General features: G+C 37.6%; 1 protein-coding gene across 1 annotated transcript in view; it reads right to left on the bottom strand.

The window, feature by feature from the left end:
• Nucleotides 1-755: 755 nt before the first annotated feature.
• CNBD1 (cyclic nucleotide binding domain containing 1) overlaps nucleotides 756-17,439 on the bottom strand; it is a 62,138-nt gene continuing 45,454 nt past the window's right edge. Inside the window, exons 7-8 of the mRNA XM_067290012.1 lie at nucleotides 4,416-4,525; nucleotides 756-917 (exon numbers count right to left, since the gene is read on the bottom strand). Coding sequence (XP_067146113.1) covers nucleotides 756-917; nucleotides 4,416-4,525 — 272 coding nt within the window. The remainder of the gene's footprint in view (nucleotides 918-4,415; nucleotides 4,526-17,439) is intronic.

Here is a 17,439-nt window from a genome sequence, read left to right as displayed (position 1 = left end):
ATACAGGATTAAAAAAGCCTAATCTTATATATTTTCTATGATTGCAATTAACCGTGTGCCAAGTGGCATTACAAAACCAAACCACAATTTACATTCTATTAAAATCAGGGGTAAATGAAACCCTCAGTGGAGGGGGGAACTTCAGGGAACTGTATAGCTTAATCCATGTCACATGAGATGGTGCATGTACTGTGTCAGCCAGTAATAAAATAAGGGTGGGAGGAGAGAAAATTGTCCCCCCATCCCTAACTCTTTCCTCCAGTAAATCTTTATCTGAAAATGTCCAAAGTTTCAGTGATACATGGGCCTTGGGTTGACCAGCAGCACTGTGACTGGTGAACATCATGTCAGGTGGAAAAAGTCCACATAAAACTATTTGACACAGGAAAAGCTTGCAAGATGAAGTCCTAAACATCTTTTGAATCACTGGCCTATTTCTCATCCACTGCTGTTTTGCAATCTCATTCCAGGACTTCGAACAAACCTGAATTTCCTCTTTTCTCCATTCCAATCAGAGAAAACAATGTTGTGGCCTACCACTCAGAAAAATAAGAAACCAGAGATGTGTATGTCAAAGACAGGGAGCCCAGAAAAAACTTTGCATACCATCCAAAGGGAGACATGTCATTTTTCAAAACCTTGGGAGGAGGAAGGAATAGGTTAAACTTTTTGATTAAAGTCAGCTATCTGGACTGAAAAGCAGTCACATCTTTTGAGCTTCTGCCATCAAAATGCGTATGTCAAGAAACAAAGCCTTACTGCATACTTAGCATATCATCAGCATCGATGATGCCCATTTTGACAGCTGTCGCGGTGACGATTGTGCATGTGAAAGGAACCTGAAGGAGGATGCTTGCTTCACCAAAGGCTTTGTTCCTGTGGAGCTGGCCCACAGGAACGTCTTTGATTCTTCCAACCTAGTTGAGAAACAGAGATTTCTTTGTTTAGCATAGCATGACAGCAGTGCAAAATTACTACATTCTATAAGAAAAATTCTATACATTTTATATGTATCATATATACAAATGATACATATTACAGACATAATATATAATAATATAATAATAACATTAGAGAGAGAGAGAGAGAGAGAAAAGTACATACATGCACGCACAGGAAAACTATATACACTCTGGAAATTTAAGTCATTTTACTTTGGTGATTGCACATGCCCAAATGTTGCTGTTCTGTGAGAAAATGGGTCATGAGTTTTTGTTTTAGTGCCTGAGAAAATTCAAACAGTAATTTACTTCCAAATTTCAAGTATAAGTACAAGTAATCCATTTTCTTATTATTTTTCCTGGAAATTTAATTTGATGTGCTCAAAAAAGAGCACCAGCCGTGCATTAAATCTTGATAGTTCTGGTTTTAATTCAGTTTTATACATTTTCCTATTTAACTTTAAACATTACTTTTCTTGATGATAAGTCCTATTAAAATTATTAAAGTAACAGAATTAATGACTGTGAGAAAAGATTGTGTAATCTGGCCTTCTAAAAACTATGGGATATTGCTACAGTGTTTTGAGGGAGAATAAACAAATCTAACTTTATTTACAGTAGCTAGCAATATTTGGATGCACCACACTGAATGTGGTGTCTAATATAATGAACTCAGATGACAGAAATCAGCTTATTAAAAACATATCTCCTCCCTCAGTACATATAAGAGACTAATACAGTGTGACTTTTAGAATTTTTTTTTTTTTTAACAAAGTGGTGTATTGCAGTCCTTTGTCCCCATCTCCATTCACTGATAATTTCCTCCATGCTCTGACCCAAACATAAATTGTAGGAATGGGAACAGAAAAGTAAGAAAAGTTTATAAGGAAAAAGGTACCTGCAATTGTGCAGAAGACAGCATGGCAGCTGAGAGATATTCTGTGGCTTTATCTACGAGCAAAGTGTCTTTTTTATTCTTCAATTAATGTTATCAAATCTGACCTAGGCACTGCACAGAGCAATGTAAAACTTAAAGGCCACATCTAAATTATAGAGCAGAAGTATCCTATGTGCTTAGTGTAAGGGTCCGGCGGGGGCGACGCCTGGACTCCCAGCAGGGACAGACACACAAACACAAGGCACACTAAGGTCGATGCTGAGCGTTTATTACCTCTGCGTCTGAGCGGGGGTTCCCCAGCGATTTCCCGATCGAGGCAATAAAGGAGCAGGAGAGTCCCTGGCACCGCTGAGCGTCGGTCCATGGCGAGGAACGCCGGGGGGGCACTATACATGGTTTTTGTGTACTACACACGTGCGCAGTGGGCACATTGAGCTCATCGCTAATCTCGAGTCAAAGCCCAGGTGCACACCACACTGGCATAGGCCCAGCTACATGGCTATGGGTCAACATGTCCTGTTGATGCTCCTTTTCCCACGGAACGGTCTGGCTAGCTTCCATCGCCTATTTCCTCGACATTCTTCCGCACTTTCCCATACACTTAGCTTGAAACCAAATTTACCAGCTGTCAACTTTGCTTAGCAACTAGTGCGTCCTAAAAGCTGGCTCTGGATAATCCATACTGATTTACCCGGTGGGAAGAAGGGAAAGCAGGAGAAAGCTCCTGAATGACTTATACTTCAGAATGCCCTCAGACACAGACATATGCACAGTGTGTAGGAACCCCTATGTTGCCTCAAAGACCAAATACGTCTGGACTTTATACCATTTGCTTTGTACCAATGTCTCACGGCCAGCAATAAAGAGGTAGGAAGCCCTGGGGTCCTTCCTAAAAAGGGAAAGACTGCAAGGACAGTAAGATGTTTAAATGAATTAGAATTGCATTCTTTCAAAATAGTTTAAAGTGAATTTTTTTCTCTTTTTTTTTTTTTTTGAAAATCGCTATTATTTTGTTCCAAAACAGACCCACTTTTTCACAGAAATGTGGACATTGGGTTAGCTGCAATAATGGCCCCTAAAAACATATCATCACTCTTCAGAAACACGCTGTCCCTGCTGCCCACCGCCGTCACTCATGGATGGGTGTTTCCAGAGGAGCTGACGCATTGGAAGACTCCAGCAGTAACAGGCTGCCTCCCGCTCAGCTGAGCTCTTAAATTACACTCTCTGTGCAGCAGTTTGTGTCCATGGGAAGATCCTCTAAGCTGGCCTAGCCACTGTGAATTAAACAACGTTCAGCTGCTCTGCCTGGCGTGTCCTCCCACCTTCACGCTGTGTCCAGCCACATAGCGGTGCCCCCCTTTTGGAGAAATGTCTTTTTTCTGCTATGTAGGTGGAATTCCTTCTGTTATCATTGCTGCTGCTGTCTTTTCTGGCCTTGTTTGTTTTATGAGAAGTGCTGTGGGTGCCAAAACAGCACTCTGGCTTTTCACATGGACCATATTTCTCTTGTAAATAGCACACCAGTAATAAATATGAGGCTTAGGATTTCAAACATTGGTGACAGGAGCCAGCAAACCCTGTATAAGAGAGGATAATGAACCTTCCTTTATCAAGCCCACAACTTGTGCTTGATCCGTAGCACATCTTTTATAAAACACATACAGTCCTGATATAAAGTTCTTAGATAGAATGAAATTCACCAGATCTCTGAATAAATTGCTCCAAAATTTAATTGCCCTTGTCATTAAAAACCCAAGCTTTTTGTCCCCATTTTTGCAGTTTCAACTTCAATCTTCAAATCTGGTCTGCTCTGAATGACGTTTTCCCTGACAGATAAGGAATTATCTACAATCATAAAACTCTTCCACATGCAGGTATTTAATTGATCAAGTGACTTAAAATTTTTTGAATAAACTCAGTAGTTCAAAATTCCTTGCTCTGAGTGTAAGGCATGCAGGTCAGAGCTGTGTGCATATGCTGACTGTGCAAACAGGTCACTTCTGGGTGACAACATTTTTGGGGGGGTGAGGAGGGGAGAGAATTCTTAAAATATGTTGACAGACAACTTTTTGAAACTGCTGATTCCCAAACGGGACACAATGGGACTCATATATGACTTTTACAACAATAATGTATTTTAGCTGTTTTTATATATATTCTTTTGTTCATGCATCCAAAGATCAGATTAGGACACCTGGTAATCATGCCAGGAGCACATGTTTAACTGGTTAACTATAATTCTCAGATGCTTTTCACAGTTGTTATTTTCCAGAATATATTCTCCATTTCATGTACACAAAGCTATGCCCTTCACAGTAGACACATCTTCCTTTGGGGTTTATAAAATATATAAACTTAGCTCACAGTCCATACCGATTTATATTGCTGATTTGTTCTCTGTATTGTTAATTGTTCTTCCAATCTATGTCATCTCAGGATTTTAGCAATAATTTTTTTTTTTTTCTTTTTGGATAGAGGATATATCCCTGGGTAAACTCACCAGGAAATTCCTGACCAGAATAGTAAAAAAAACAAGTAAAATGCTGATTTTTTCAAAATGTTATTGAACTTACCCTTTTCCCCAGTGGTAGCTCCACAAGTGCTTTGACTTCTCTGTAAATATTGCAGAATACAGAACTAATAAATCCTACAAATGCACTTATTTCACCTACTTTTACTAGCTCTGCAACAAGAAAAGCAACACACACAAAAAGGATGTTGTAAAAAATTCTCTTAAATCAAAAATTATAAAAGAAGATTATAATGCATTGCAAAAATAAATTTGATATATAAATTTAAGTTAAATCATTCATTCATTATTAAGCCCCATTCAGCTATACTGTCAACTGCTGGGAAGCTCCAGGATATCTATGGGGATCCATTTACGTTTCACTAATTTTGGGTTGGGATCTTAATTTTACTGATAATTATATATAGATTTGATACCACAGTAAAACTACAGCAATGACCCACAAAAATATTAATCAGCTACTGTGAAATTATAATCTATTTCAGTCTGAGCCATTTCTAAGTAAAGGAAACTGATGTTCTCAAAGAGCCAGTAAAATTTTCCAATAGTATTAAGTATTTTTCTCTTGAAATCTAACCATTTTAAGAATATATAAATCCTGAATTCTAGTGTTTTCTAACTTTTTTCTTAGCTTCACCCCACAACTGCTAACGTTCACAGTGACGCTAGAAAAGCACTAATGTTACTCTAATTCCACAGACAAGCAATATTGAGTCAAATGGTCAGATCCTCAAATTGGCATAAACTTGCTTAATTCATCTAAACCTAATTTAAAACTGTGACAGCAAAGACCTAGTCCAAATACTTACAGGATATTTTAAACTCCCCTTTTATAAACACTGCTTTCTTTTTTCCTTTGGGGAAGAAACAGTTTAGATATTTTGGTTTTGTCCATCCCACATTTATATCCTTGGAAAAATAATTATTTTACAATTCTACTGGAAATATTTGCAACTCTTTCTTTATTTGTTTACTCACTTATTTTACAATCCAAACAATGCTACCAGTGCTATAACGCTACTACTAAAGAAACTGGTTGAGAAGCCATACAAACAGATGTTCAGAAGAAAGAAAAACTCGGAATACATTATCTCCTTCAGTCTTTCTAATTCAGACCCTGAACTTGTGAAACTAGGCAATACTTCAGTGAAACTATGCTAACCTACAGCAGCTGCTCCCCTAAATTTCACTAAGCAGTCATATTTCCCCAGAGCTGGAAGAAATAAAACTAACAAAATTAGATATAGGAGTTTGAAATTAATATCGGGTGTAGTTTTACTGTTCAACGAGGTAAAACAGCTGTTAAGCCAATTCAGACAGACCGATAACCCAGTTTTTGTGCTCCTTTTGTATAGCCAAAGTGCTGCACTCTCTCTCCCTCCCTTCCTCTCTCTCTCTCTCCATCTCTCTCTTTTTCTCCCTCTGCCTCTCTCATTGTCCTTCTCTCAATAAGAATAAAGAAGAAAGTGGTGGCTAAGTCCACAGTAGCTTCGCAGGATACTCAGAGGATCAGAGATTCTTGAATGGCACCTTCTCTGAAACATCTTGGGGAAAATGGGGGGAAAAAAGTATTAATTGCTTGAAGTGTTCCACTGAAAGAAATGTTCAAAAGCCTTCAGCATCATCCTGATTCTGTTCCTCTGAAGTTACGGAGAGTTTATCTTAGTCTCAAACCCTACCTATAACCTCCACTGAGGATCTGAAAGACATTCTGGCAAACAATACAGAGAAAAACAATTCATGCTGAACTAAAAGTGTTGGTACCAATAAAAAGGAATTATTTTGAGAATCATGTAGTCAGTAGAGAAAACTTTCCTCCTAAGCATCAGGGGAACCATCAAGAGAATATAAGTGGTTGGGAAAGATATAAAACTTATGAAAAGAGATAGTCAGGAAAATATAAACTGTCAGAAAAAAAAAAAGTGGAAAAGAATGAAGCATAAGTGACGCATTTGTGAAATGATGTAATGCACAATTAAAGCAAAAGTTTGAAATGATGAAGACCTAAAGAAAATACATTAAGCTAACATTTTACAGTTCTTGAATGAAAAAGCTAACACTGAGGAGAGAGAGAAAACAATGTCTGATATATCAATCATAGAATTCATTAGTTCAGAGGAAGACGATGATTGTTTTGTACTCTCACTGTGAAAATATTCCAACCAAATGAAAAAAGTAGGAATTTCTAAACATGAAAAGTAAGATTCATCTCACTTAACGTAAGATTCTACTAGTTAGGGTACCTAGTCTATGTTCATTGTTTAGGCCACACCTATAGTCAATGGAGAGCGATGAGCACTGCTAAAAGGCGATTCCTCTTCACCCATCCATAGCTGGGCAGCTAGGAGAGGTTTCACTGATTGTTCTCGGGAGGAACCCTCCACCCTCCTCCCTCAGGGCCATAAAGATGGTCTAGATGATTATGTTAGTATTGAGAATGTACTTTTACTTGGCTAAAGTTAGGTGAGATTACTCTGACGCCTTTCTAGATTTGTTGCTATTGAGAAATGCCAATCAGCTTTCCCAGATATGGCATTTTAGAAATCAGACAATGAGCCAGTCACAAAGAGAGTCTGTAACAATATTTCTTGGACATAGCTATAATTCAAAAGCATGATTTAAGTGTATGCAGGTAGTACTATTGGTAAGTCATCATGCTCCTAGCTTATTTAAGCATTTATGAAAATGCTTTACACACAAACTCCCAATTTAACTTCATACTCTATCTTAGATTTTGCCCAGTCTGGAATGGAACAAAGAGTTTAATCACAGGTGAAGCTTTCTAAAACAAACACTAACTAGTTATCCTAAAAAGAAACTCTTGCAAAAAAGAAAAAAAAGAACATCTTATTTTTATTAAATGTTAGCAGCAATTGTGTGGATAACTGTATACAAATCAATTCAATCCATTATTAAGCATTCCCTTTTATTGTATTTACATACATATTTTAATTTCTGATCATCTAGAAAATAAAACATTTTCATTTGTACCTCTTCATGGTTAATTATATATGTAACCCTCTGGCCGGGTATTTATTCAAATCATAGTCAAGGAACTGTCATTAACTCTTAAAGGAATTTTGAATGTGAAAACAATGCAAAGGCTCTTCTGCTTTCCTGCACCACAGACCTTCCCATGGCACTGATGATTGTTTTTTCTTTTTCATTCAATCCAGCATGTAGCTCTGGAGACGTGTAAGGAATGAGCAGCATGAAGAAATGTGACCAAGGGATTCACTATTCATAAATGCACTAAGCAAATACCAAGAATCAGACAATATGGGAACAGAAGTATAAATAAGTAATTCTGTGTATTTCTTATGTACCCCATAGATTTTAAGATAATCCTAGCACACCTCTGAAAAGAACTCACTTCAAAAAGTAAGACAGAATATACAATAGGGCCATGTGACATAAATGTATTTACTGCAGTCTTTTTTTTAGGACACCTTGTATAATTTAACTTCCTTACTGTAGAGAAGTGCAATCTTTTCAAAACTATGTGGATAAAAATATTGATATCACAGCTTCATGAATTATGTATATTTATATAGATATGCACATACACACATATGCACAGTCATAAACATCATAAATATCTTTATTAGCTCCCAAATCTTTACATAAATGTTCAACTACTATAGAAGCCAGTTTCATTTTGCCCATGTGGCTATGACTAAGCTTGACTCATGCCAATGACAAATGTTTCCACAACAACTAACACATTATAAAATGGGGAAATGATAGAGATACTATTAAAAAAAGACAAAAGCTAACCAAATCAAGTAGGTTGACAGTCTGACCATATGAAAGTCTCATTTGATTTATATAATTTATTAAACCCTGGTTGGCAACTGTTGTCCACCTAGCAGAGACAGTGTACAACAGTCTTCAAGTTATTCTTCATTATCAGGGTATTTAAGTAGCCAGGGCATTTTTTTACATTACTAACTGAACATCAGTTGGTAGCAGAAAACCAAGTAAACCATCATTTTCCTCATATTTCAGAATATTCTGGGCTAAAGTAGGTCAGGTATTGAAATTCAAATAATCAAGTACACTGACGAGTCTTATTAAAACCTTTTAGACTCACCAGCTATTGCTTAAAAACAAAACAAAACAAAACAAAACCAAACAAAACAAAACAAAAGTAGTAATTCTAACCTAAATTAGGATGTGCTCTGGAGAAGAAAATGAGAGTCATGATAACACTTCAACATATGAAGAGGTTTCTATGCTCACTGCAGCAGACCTTTGAGGCTTTTGGGCTAATATAGTCAAACAACAGAGGTTGCGCCAGAGTTTGCTGTCGGTGCAGCTCTCCAGGTTCCTATTGCCCTCTTTCTCTATCTCGCATTCCTGCCTAGGGAGCAACACAGCATCTTCCAGCAGCACTGCCTCTGCCTTCTTTTCCCTTAAACAAAGAATGGGAGGAGGCTGGTTTCAATCAAATCAGCTCTGGTATAGATCACAGCAGTCATCTACATCCACACACTGGGCCTACAGTCACTAGTTTAGATGCAGCCATAGGGACCTTGCTATCTGCTCTCAGTCTTCCATGCAGGGCAAGGTCTCATCCATTTGGGGGATGCAGAGACCTCTGAGAAGCTGTGTGTATTGGGAAGAAGACAACTGGCGAGGCACCAAGAACTTTTCATGAGTATTTGTGAATGAGCTGAGATGCTTCTGAGGAGTCAGTGCTGTCCTTCCACCTGGATGAGAAGAAAAGGTAGCTATAGGACTGTGTCCTGATTTTGGAAAAGGAGGCACCATGGATATTGCACATTTTATACTCAGATGTTTTAGGTGGAAATACTTCTGAAAAAAGTAAGCCTGGAATTTTCCTTGCATAGTCTTCCTCCATCTCCTGTCCAAATATCAAGAGCTGGTATCTGTTCAAGGACAATTTTCCAGAGCGGAAATGTAGGAAGCTAGACAGTTTAGACTGAATGAAATTAAAGTTGCTGAACAAAAGACTTTCTTCATCATATATTTCACCACCACTTTTTGCAAATAGACATAGCAGAGAAGTTTCTGAGGCTAGAAAGCTGAAATCTGTCAGAGAAACATGCTGTTTAGAGGGGAGTTCTGAGGGGAGCATTTCAGCATGCCAGTGAACAGGCTTTGATTTAGCCAAAAAGAACTTTTTAAATAGCAACTGGCATATGCGAAGTATATTTTTAAACAAAATTCTTTATAATAACTATTTCTTCTGCATATCAAAGTGAAGAACTGGCCAATTAAACGTCAGATATATCAGGAGCTTATATGTAAGAAGTGTCAGCCTGACTAGAACAAAACTGTGGACAGGAAGGGGTTTTCTTAAATCTCCCACACTCTGTTTCACAATTTTGCCTGTCTGCTTGTCTATAAAAAGGAGAAGATAACATTGATTAATATTTTAGGATCTTAACATAGTTGAGGAATGAGCTGTGGTAAAAAAATTTTTCTCATGGTAGGGATGTTTACATGTATGAAGCCACAGTAAAACTTCCTCATTTACAGATATTAACATCCTTCCAAAAAGATGACAACAGATCTCCTTTCAAATGATATACACACACAATAAATCTCTCAGATCTCTATTAGCAGAAAGCGTTTTCAGAAACATAAGATGTCTCCAGTATGTATGTTACCAGTGTTTGGTATGTCCCTGAATCTTTCATTCTTCCATCTACAGCTGTGGACTTCTCTCCTATGCCCAGTGAACAATATATATATATATTTTTTTTTTTCCTGAGAATTTTGAGAGGAAATATCAAGGTGATTCCAACACCAAATGTAACTCATCATTTAATATATAAAATATGCTTCTGTTTGAAAGGGGAGGACGTTTGCTTCTTTATGTTGAAGTGCTGTGTGGTACTGTTCCGCTCTTTGGGAAGCGGGAAATGGTTGGATGCTTTTGGAAAGAGAACAAGGGCAATGTCTAGTTACAGAGAATGACTCAACCAATGACACTTTAAAATAACAGTTTAACAATTGTTTCACAAATTTCTTTGGGATTTATTTTAGCGGTTTAATGAACTCACTTGGTTTTAATAAATGTATAATGACTATAGGATTTCCATTATAGTTCAGCTTGAATTTAATGCATCATTATTTTACCTCCACCAATAATGATACAATACTAAATTAAATTAACATGCTCAGCATATCATTGATTAATTTAGAACACAGGGGAGGCCTCTCCAAGGAAGTTATAAAGAAATCCAAATTTCCTGCCTAACTCTGTCTGTATTCTGCTCTTCTTACAGACATTCCCAGACAATGTCTCATATTTGCTCAAACACAGTTTTTTTTTCCCTTTTTTTATGTTGTCTAATAATACACAGCCTAACTCTGTAAATGAATGCTGTGCTCAGCCATTCCAGGGATGATGACCAACGAAATGCCTAATTAGGTGCAAAGTTCTTTTATCCCCCATGTTCATGATAAAGAAATGCAAAACAGACATACCCCACTGGTTGTTTTTATTATGTCTCAAATAATAACATGTTTTTTCAGCCCATATCATAATGTATACAATGCTGCCTTCATAATAGGACAGCATGCCATCAATTTTCTAATGGTATGTGAATAACCTAGAAACATCTCATTATTTCACATCATCGCATTAATGGAAAGCCCATGGTGAAATTCCCATGCATTTCAGTGGGGTTTGGTCCTTAATGAATTACTGATGGTGGACTCTAATAGTTTTAGTTTGTATCTAACCTGATTACCTGCCCATATTCTGTAATACAAAATACATTTTTGGAATAATGCCTGGCAGATACAATATGAACTCCTATTTTAAATGACCTTGTGAACATAATTTGTTTTCTAGTCAGTACCAGAATTATACTTTCAAATGCACATCATTTATGTCTGCAGATCTAGCACAGAATAAAGAAAATCTTGCTCTGTGCTATATTTATGAGATCATAAACATTTGTTTTGAAATAAGCCATTTTCCATCATTAACATATTCAGCTTTCTACTATCTGTATTACAGTCTCCTCTTTAAGGTCTATTTCACCCCCACGTACATTAAAATGAGCACATGTCAAACATGGGCTGCAGTGTATTTAATTCAAGCTGACACTAAGTGTTGTTATGAATGCTAATCATGCTTTTGGGGGGGTTGTAACTAAGGGTCAACATAGAACAGATCCCCAACGTGTTAGGTCTTTTGCTTGCAGATATACATGGGCTTCTGTCTGAAGGGTTTGTGAGCCACGACAATTCAAACACAAAAAGGTGGAAGAGAAAGTCAGACAGAATAAATTATCTGATGGCTGGCAACAATCTTTTAATTCACATTTTTTAATAGTGTGAAGGTTACTCAGAGCTAACTGAAGCTAAACTGAAAGAGAGGGGAGAAGGAAATGAGGAGAAGTTAAAGCAATGAAAAAGGGTAAAAGGCAAATGTGGAAAAGAAATTCTGAATGAAGTTGAAGATTGGAGCAAACAGCCAAATCAGAGTAGATGAAAGTCTCGTCAAAACTATACAGGGCTTTGAATGAATAAAAGTCCAAGCTTTGTCTGCTTCTGCAGCTGATATTAATAAATGTTTCTTACTGATCTTCTCAGCTGCCCATCAAGACTGGTGATAATATACTAAATCCTACTTCTCGGTCTTAAGGCATGGATGTTTTTAAGCTGCATCTTTATTTATCAGTTTTTCTCTAAACAATGATTAGACATCTGTGCTTTCATTTAGTTCAAAGATGTCATGAATTCCAATACAATAAGGTATTGAAGAATTAAACGAGAATGCCTATAGCTACATTGCACTACACAGTACATTTTCATTAACAGTAATGGCCTTTCACAGTTGAATAACCAGGAATTTACCAGGTAAGCATTACATGAGATGTTCTCTTAATTATATATATTTTTTTTTTTCTGCACACATGACTGAATATATTTGTTCTTTTGAGGAATCAAATATGTGCTTAATTTTGCAACAGATTATGTTTCCAATCATAAAAAAGTTATCACTGTCAGGGCCTTGAATTCTGTGTATTGTGCTAGGAACAGGCCTTCACTTGAATAAGCTGAATGTTTATTAAAAGAATTAACTCATGCTTTTGTTTTTATTATTATTATGACTACTATTTTGTTTTCAAAATACAAGAATCTAGATATTATCTGGACAAACAGCACTGGCTGAAATACTAATAGCTGAAACACAAAGTATAATTTTGTCAGAGGAAAAACATTAATATATTGCATGAAATACACATAACGTCTGAGAGCAGCTGATCACCAGCGTATAGCTACAGGCTATTTTTCCTGGGCAGCAGACTTAGGACCTAATTCAGCTAGCAGTGATACAAAAAGGATCCTTTTGATGCCATGGTAAAGGTTGGTACTGGAGTGCGGGAGTGCCTGGGTTCGAGTACTTCTGTTTTGAAGGATTGCTCGGTATTCATTGAAGGACAAATGACTCTTACTCTAATATCAGACTGTTTGTTAAGAAAGATCAAAAACATATTCCCTCTCACCAAAATGTGTTCCATGTCTTTTGTGGGATGTTTTAAAAGAATATTTCCTTTAAATTGCCTCACTATTTATTTACACGTTCACTGGTATTATTAAAAATGTATCCCTTTCTTATCCCAGTACATAATTGTTTCAAGCCTCCCCAAGCCCTTCTGCTTCAATCATTGGTTTCATATAGTCTGTAAATATTTTCCAGCTTCTTCAGAAAATAGTCGTATGCTCTGTCAGAAACTCTAGAAGAGAAGTATTAAGGAATATATACAGAGGCAAAAGAGAACAGTCATTTCCTCAGAATGAAATTGATTTTGAAAGTTTTCAATCAAAGTATTTATATAAGCTGTGTTACGCTGGGAATTTTTTCAAATTCCCGTGAATTGCCTTATACCATAGGGTAGCGAGTTTCTCAAACACCACTTCAGCAGCACCTTCTGAACAGCTGCCAGATAAACACTCAAATCTCTGTGGCTCTGTGTTCCCAAGGAGGCTAACGGCAGGGAGCAGCGTGAACAGGAGCTTTGCTGCGGGAGGCTCACTAACTGCCGCCGGGGATACGGGATGGAGGCCGGAAAGGAAAATACTATCTGCATATTATTTCTTTCTATGGGCCATTGAAATAAACTGAAACACTAATAAGTATATACAGTGAGCAGTTACCAAACAGTAAGTACGTTGAACCAAAATATTATTATTATTTTTTAATGTGCCTTTTCATTCAGCTGCTATTTTCTTAGGAGGGCACTGTAGCCTTGTGGAATATATTTGAGTTCAACTCATGAGAAACTGCTTCAAGCAATGGGTCTATTTTGTTAGATCAGGTTGCGTTTCTACTGCACTTTGTCTATTGCACTACCGAAAAAGATATTACTAGGCTGATTCCCCAAGAATTTATTCCAGACACGTGTATCCTTTAGTGTTTCAATTCAGTCTATTTCAGCATACAATATCAAGAATAAGCTCAGGATTCCTAGTCAGCTTGAGTGCCTCATTTTTTAATACTACCTCAAAGGCGTCCTTTTTTTCAATATATTCAGCATCTGTTCTCATTAATTTTCCCTTTGGTCTTAAATGAAAACTTGAGGGTATGTTTGAAATGAGGCACTCAAATTTCCAGGAAAATTAAAACTAAAATTGGAGTTTTCAGCATTTGAAAATTGAAAACCTGAATTTAAGAAGTTCATAGGAAGAGCCAGGTGTAAATTAGGTTCCTATACTGAGAAATCTTGAGACTTCAGAAATGTTTTCCTGTTATGGATCAAAATGAAAAAAAAAAGATAGAACTAGAAAGAAAAAAAGACAGATGAATTCATTCCAAATGTTTCATTTCTGTAGCTGAGAATGTTACCTGTGGTTATTTTAAAATCGTGTATTATAATTAGCTAGAATTTAAAAGCAAAATGTCATTGTCATAAGAACCTTAGAACTTTCATTGAAATAAGAAGTCTGAAATTTTTCACTTAACTGGCACATCTTTCAAATTAATAATTTTTATTTGATTTTTAAAATTTCTAATTAAAAAAGATGGTCAAAACTGACCTTTTTCCTCTTTGCTAATATGTTAGCAACAAATTCCAGCCACCTCCAATGATAAGTGCCAGAGCTCTCAGTGAGACAGAGCAAGGTGAATATACCAAACACAGCTAAAACAAAATTCCTTTTCTCACTGTGTAAAGTGAGAAACTTGACAACAAAAAACTTTTTGATATGAGAACAAAAGGACAAATTTTCCTTTCTACTAAGCACTTTTGCTTCAGAAACATTAGCACCAATCCAGAACTCATTGGCCTTATTTCTTCTACTGCAGACACATTTTGAGTAAAGTGAAGAGAGTTCTTTGCACTTCATCTAATCTGACAATCAAAATTCTCTCCACGGTATAGCAGAGAATTAACTTTCTAACTGAGCAAGGATGCACATTCCTGAGCTGTAAGGAAACCAATATAAGTGCTAGTAAGGGAATGTGTCATAAAATACTCACAAAAAGATGTAGGCAGTGTTCCCATGGTCTGCTATCAGAGGAATACTATCAGCAGGATTTTGCAAATGAAGCAGCAATAGAAAGGAAATATACTTAAGACATACAGATCCACAAAAAAAAGATGTAGACAATGTTCCTATCATTTGCTATATTATCTGCTCTTAATTATACTATCACAACTAGAATTTCATGTATGTATGTAATTCTCTGTTTATAAATTTAATTATTTCTCAGAATAAACATTATAATATGAATTCCTGGCCTATAAACATGTTTGGGTTTTTTGGTATTTTGACATTGTGGCACATGTCTCACAATGCTTAAAAGGAGAAAATAGAGTAACAATGATTTTCTTCTTCCTTTGCTGGCCAGAGAAAATCAGCCAAATCTAATCATGAAGACATAGGCAAACATAAATATAATCTCTGTCCTAATCCTGCATATCCATCATCTCTAAATATTTTTTCCATCTTACATTTTTCCAAGAAGCATAGTCACAATGCTCAAGGCAATTCAGTCTGGGATGGGAATGCCTACTGTCATTTTGTATGAGTTTAAGTTCAGACTTATTCATGAAAAAGGACCTTATTCTGCAAGGTTCATACAGCTCCAACTCTCATGGCTATTTACCTGTTTATTTTCCATAAAAGCTGCAAGATTTCAGGGTTCTGCTGATGCCCTCACTAGTAATATGAATATTTAGGAACCCTCTTGTACTCATTTTCCATGCCTCAAGAAACCCCCTGACAGCTCAGACGCTGAGTTACAGAGGGGTATCTCACATTCAGGAGTCTGTAGGCTACTCACATAATACATAGGGAATCCTATAAAAGGGGAGCTCTTTACCAAGAACAGAGAAGACATGTGCCGTGAGACCTGCTAGGATAACTATCGTTGTTGAAGTATTTTACCTAAGGCCGAAACTGCACATCTTCAGCCTTGGTGCAATGTTTGCATCCAGCATTTAGACGCAGGACTCTAGAACTCATTGGAAATAGTGTTTTAAATAAGGTCCACATGCACACCTGCTCCTGAGACCCAGCATACCAAATATCCAGTCCACAAATGCACTAGCTCAGGGTAACGGTGAGCCAAGTAGACAGCAAGGAAAATCAGAGCTTGTCCACATTTTCTACATGTGCACTCACAAACACAAAAAACAGCAGAAAAACACTGTAGACCAGGGACTTGCAGCTGAGGAGCTGCTTCTCTCCCAGCTGTCCGTGACAGCCTGAAGCGAGACTCAGCAATGGGCTGCAATAACCAAACTGCTCTGACTGCTTCCAGCACAAACAGACAGAGCATCCGGAGGGAGGGCCGTGCTGTCTGCCATCAGCTTCAGCTCAAAGGGAACAGCCACTGCCCCACCACTAGTTTGTGGCGTCTCTTTGAGGCCAGCGTTTGAGTCAACCTCCTTGGCTTCCCCTATCACCACTTTGTGCCAGAAACATGTGGCAGGTGTGCAAGGCACAGTACGGCCCTGAGCACCACGTGGGGATGCCTCAGAGGCACCACGGAGCACAGTCCTGACCACCACATAGGGACACCTCTGAGGAGCAGCAGTCACTGACGCCCGATGACTCGTAGCAGGGACCAGCACCCCACCACCGTGGTGCTCCTCCCCTGAGGCAACTTCTGCTGGACCTGGGAAGGGATGATTTATACCCGTACAGAGTGAAGGAGAGGCACTCACACAATTAGAAACCGTGTCTCAATTACTCAGTGCCAGCTAGCAGCTGAGAGACAGTAAGATCCCTCTTAGCTACAACTGAGTGTTTCCAAACAAAGTCAAACATGCTGTCTCAAACTACCTTCAGTGACGGTTAGACCTAATGTTTAATTTTGCCATGAAATGGACTTTAAGTGCTCACAGAGCCAGGAAACAGCTGAGAAGCAGTTTAAAAAGCTGTTGAAGCCATTCATCCTCCTGGTCTCTCAGCAGTCAGTTACTGTCTGCTGGCTCAGATGTGGTGCCTGAGCATCACCCACATAAATGAACTTTATATGGGTAAATGTATCAAATAGAGATGTAAGTCTGATGTATCAGCAGGGAGGCTATGACTGTGTTTGGGATTAAGCTAATTATATAAGTGTTGGAGATCTATCCAAAGTTTAATTGGAAAATTCCAGTTCACTCAACTCATAATATTCTGCCTGAAATAACAAGAAACCTTCATAAAAATCCAGGTGAATGAGATCTGTTGTAGATACAGGATAGTCAAATCCAATATTGATACCTCAGTAAAACTTCTAATAGCATAGAAAAATTTAGCATATCTAGCTCCCCAGAAATTTTTAAAAACAATAACATCTGTCCTGTTCAGACCAAAAGTTAATTATATAACTAAGTGTATTGCCACCAGATTGCTTGTGAACTGAACACCAGTTTTGTATAAATGTATGTAGAGCAGGAAATGAAACCCTTGGAGATAAATGACATAACCATCCTTACTCTTCACCCCTTACTGAACTGTAACGAACATTCAAGTATGCCATCCAAGAAAGAAAATTTAAAGAGAAGTGCTGGGCACCCCAGCCCCACAAAATACTCTGCTGGTCGGTGTGTTCAGGTCTGAAGAAGCTGATTTTCTGTTCTAAGGCA

This window comes from Apteryx mantelli, chromosome 2, assembly GCF_036417845.1.
Source record: "Apteryx mantelli isolate bAptMan1 chromosome 2, bAptMan1.hap1, whole genome shotgun sequence".
Taxonomy (NCBI): domain Eukaryota; kingdom Metazoa; phylum Chordata; class Aves; order Apterygiformes; family Apterygidae; genus Apteryx; species Apteryx mantelli.
Note: the sequence above shows the minus strand (reverse complement) of the source record. Positions and strands in the feature narration are given on the sequence as shown.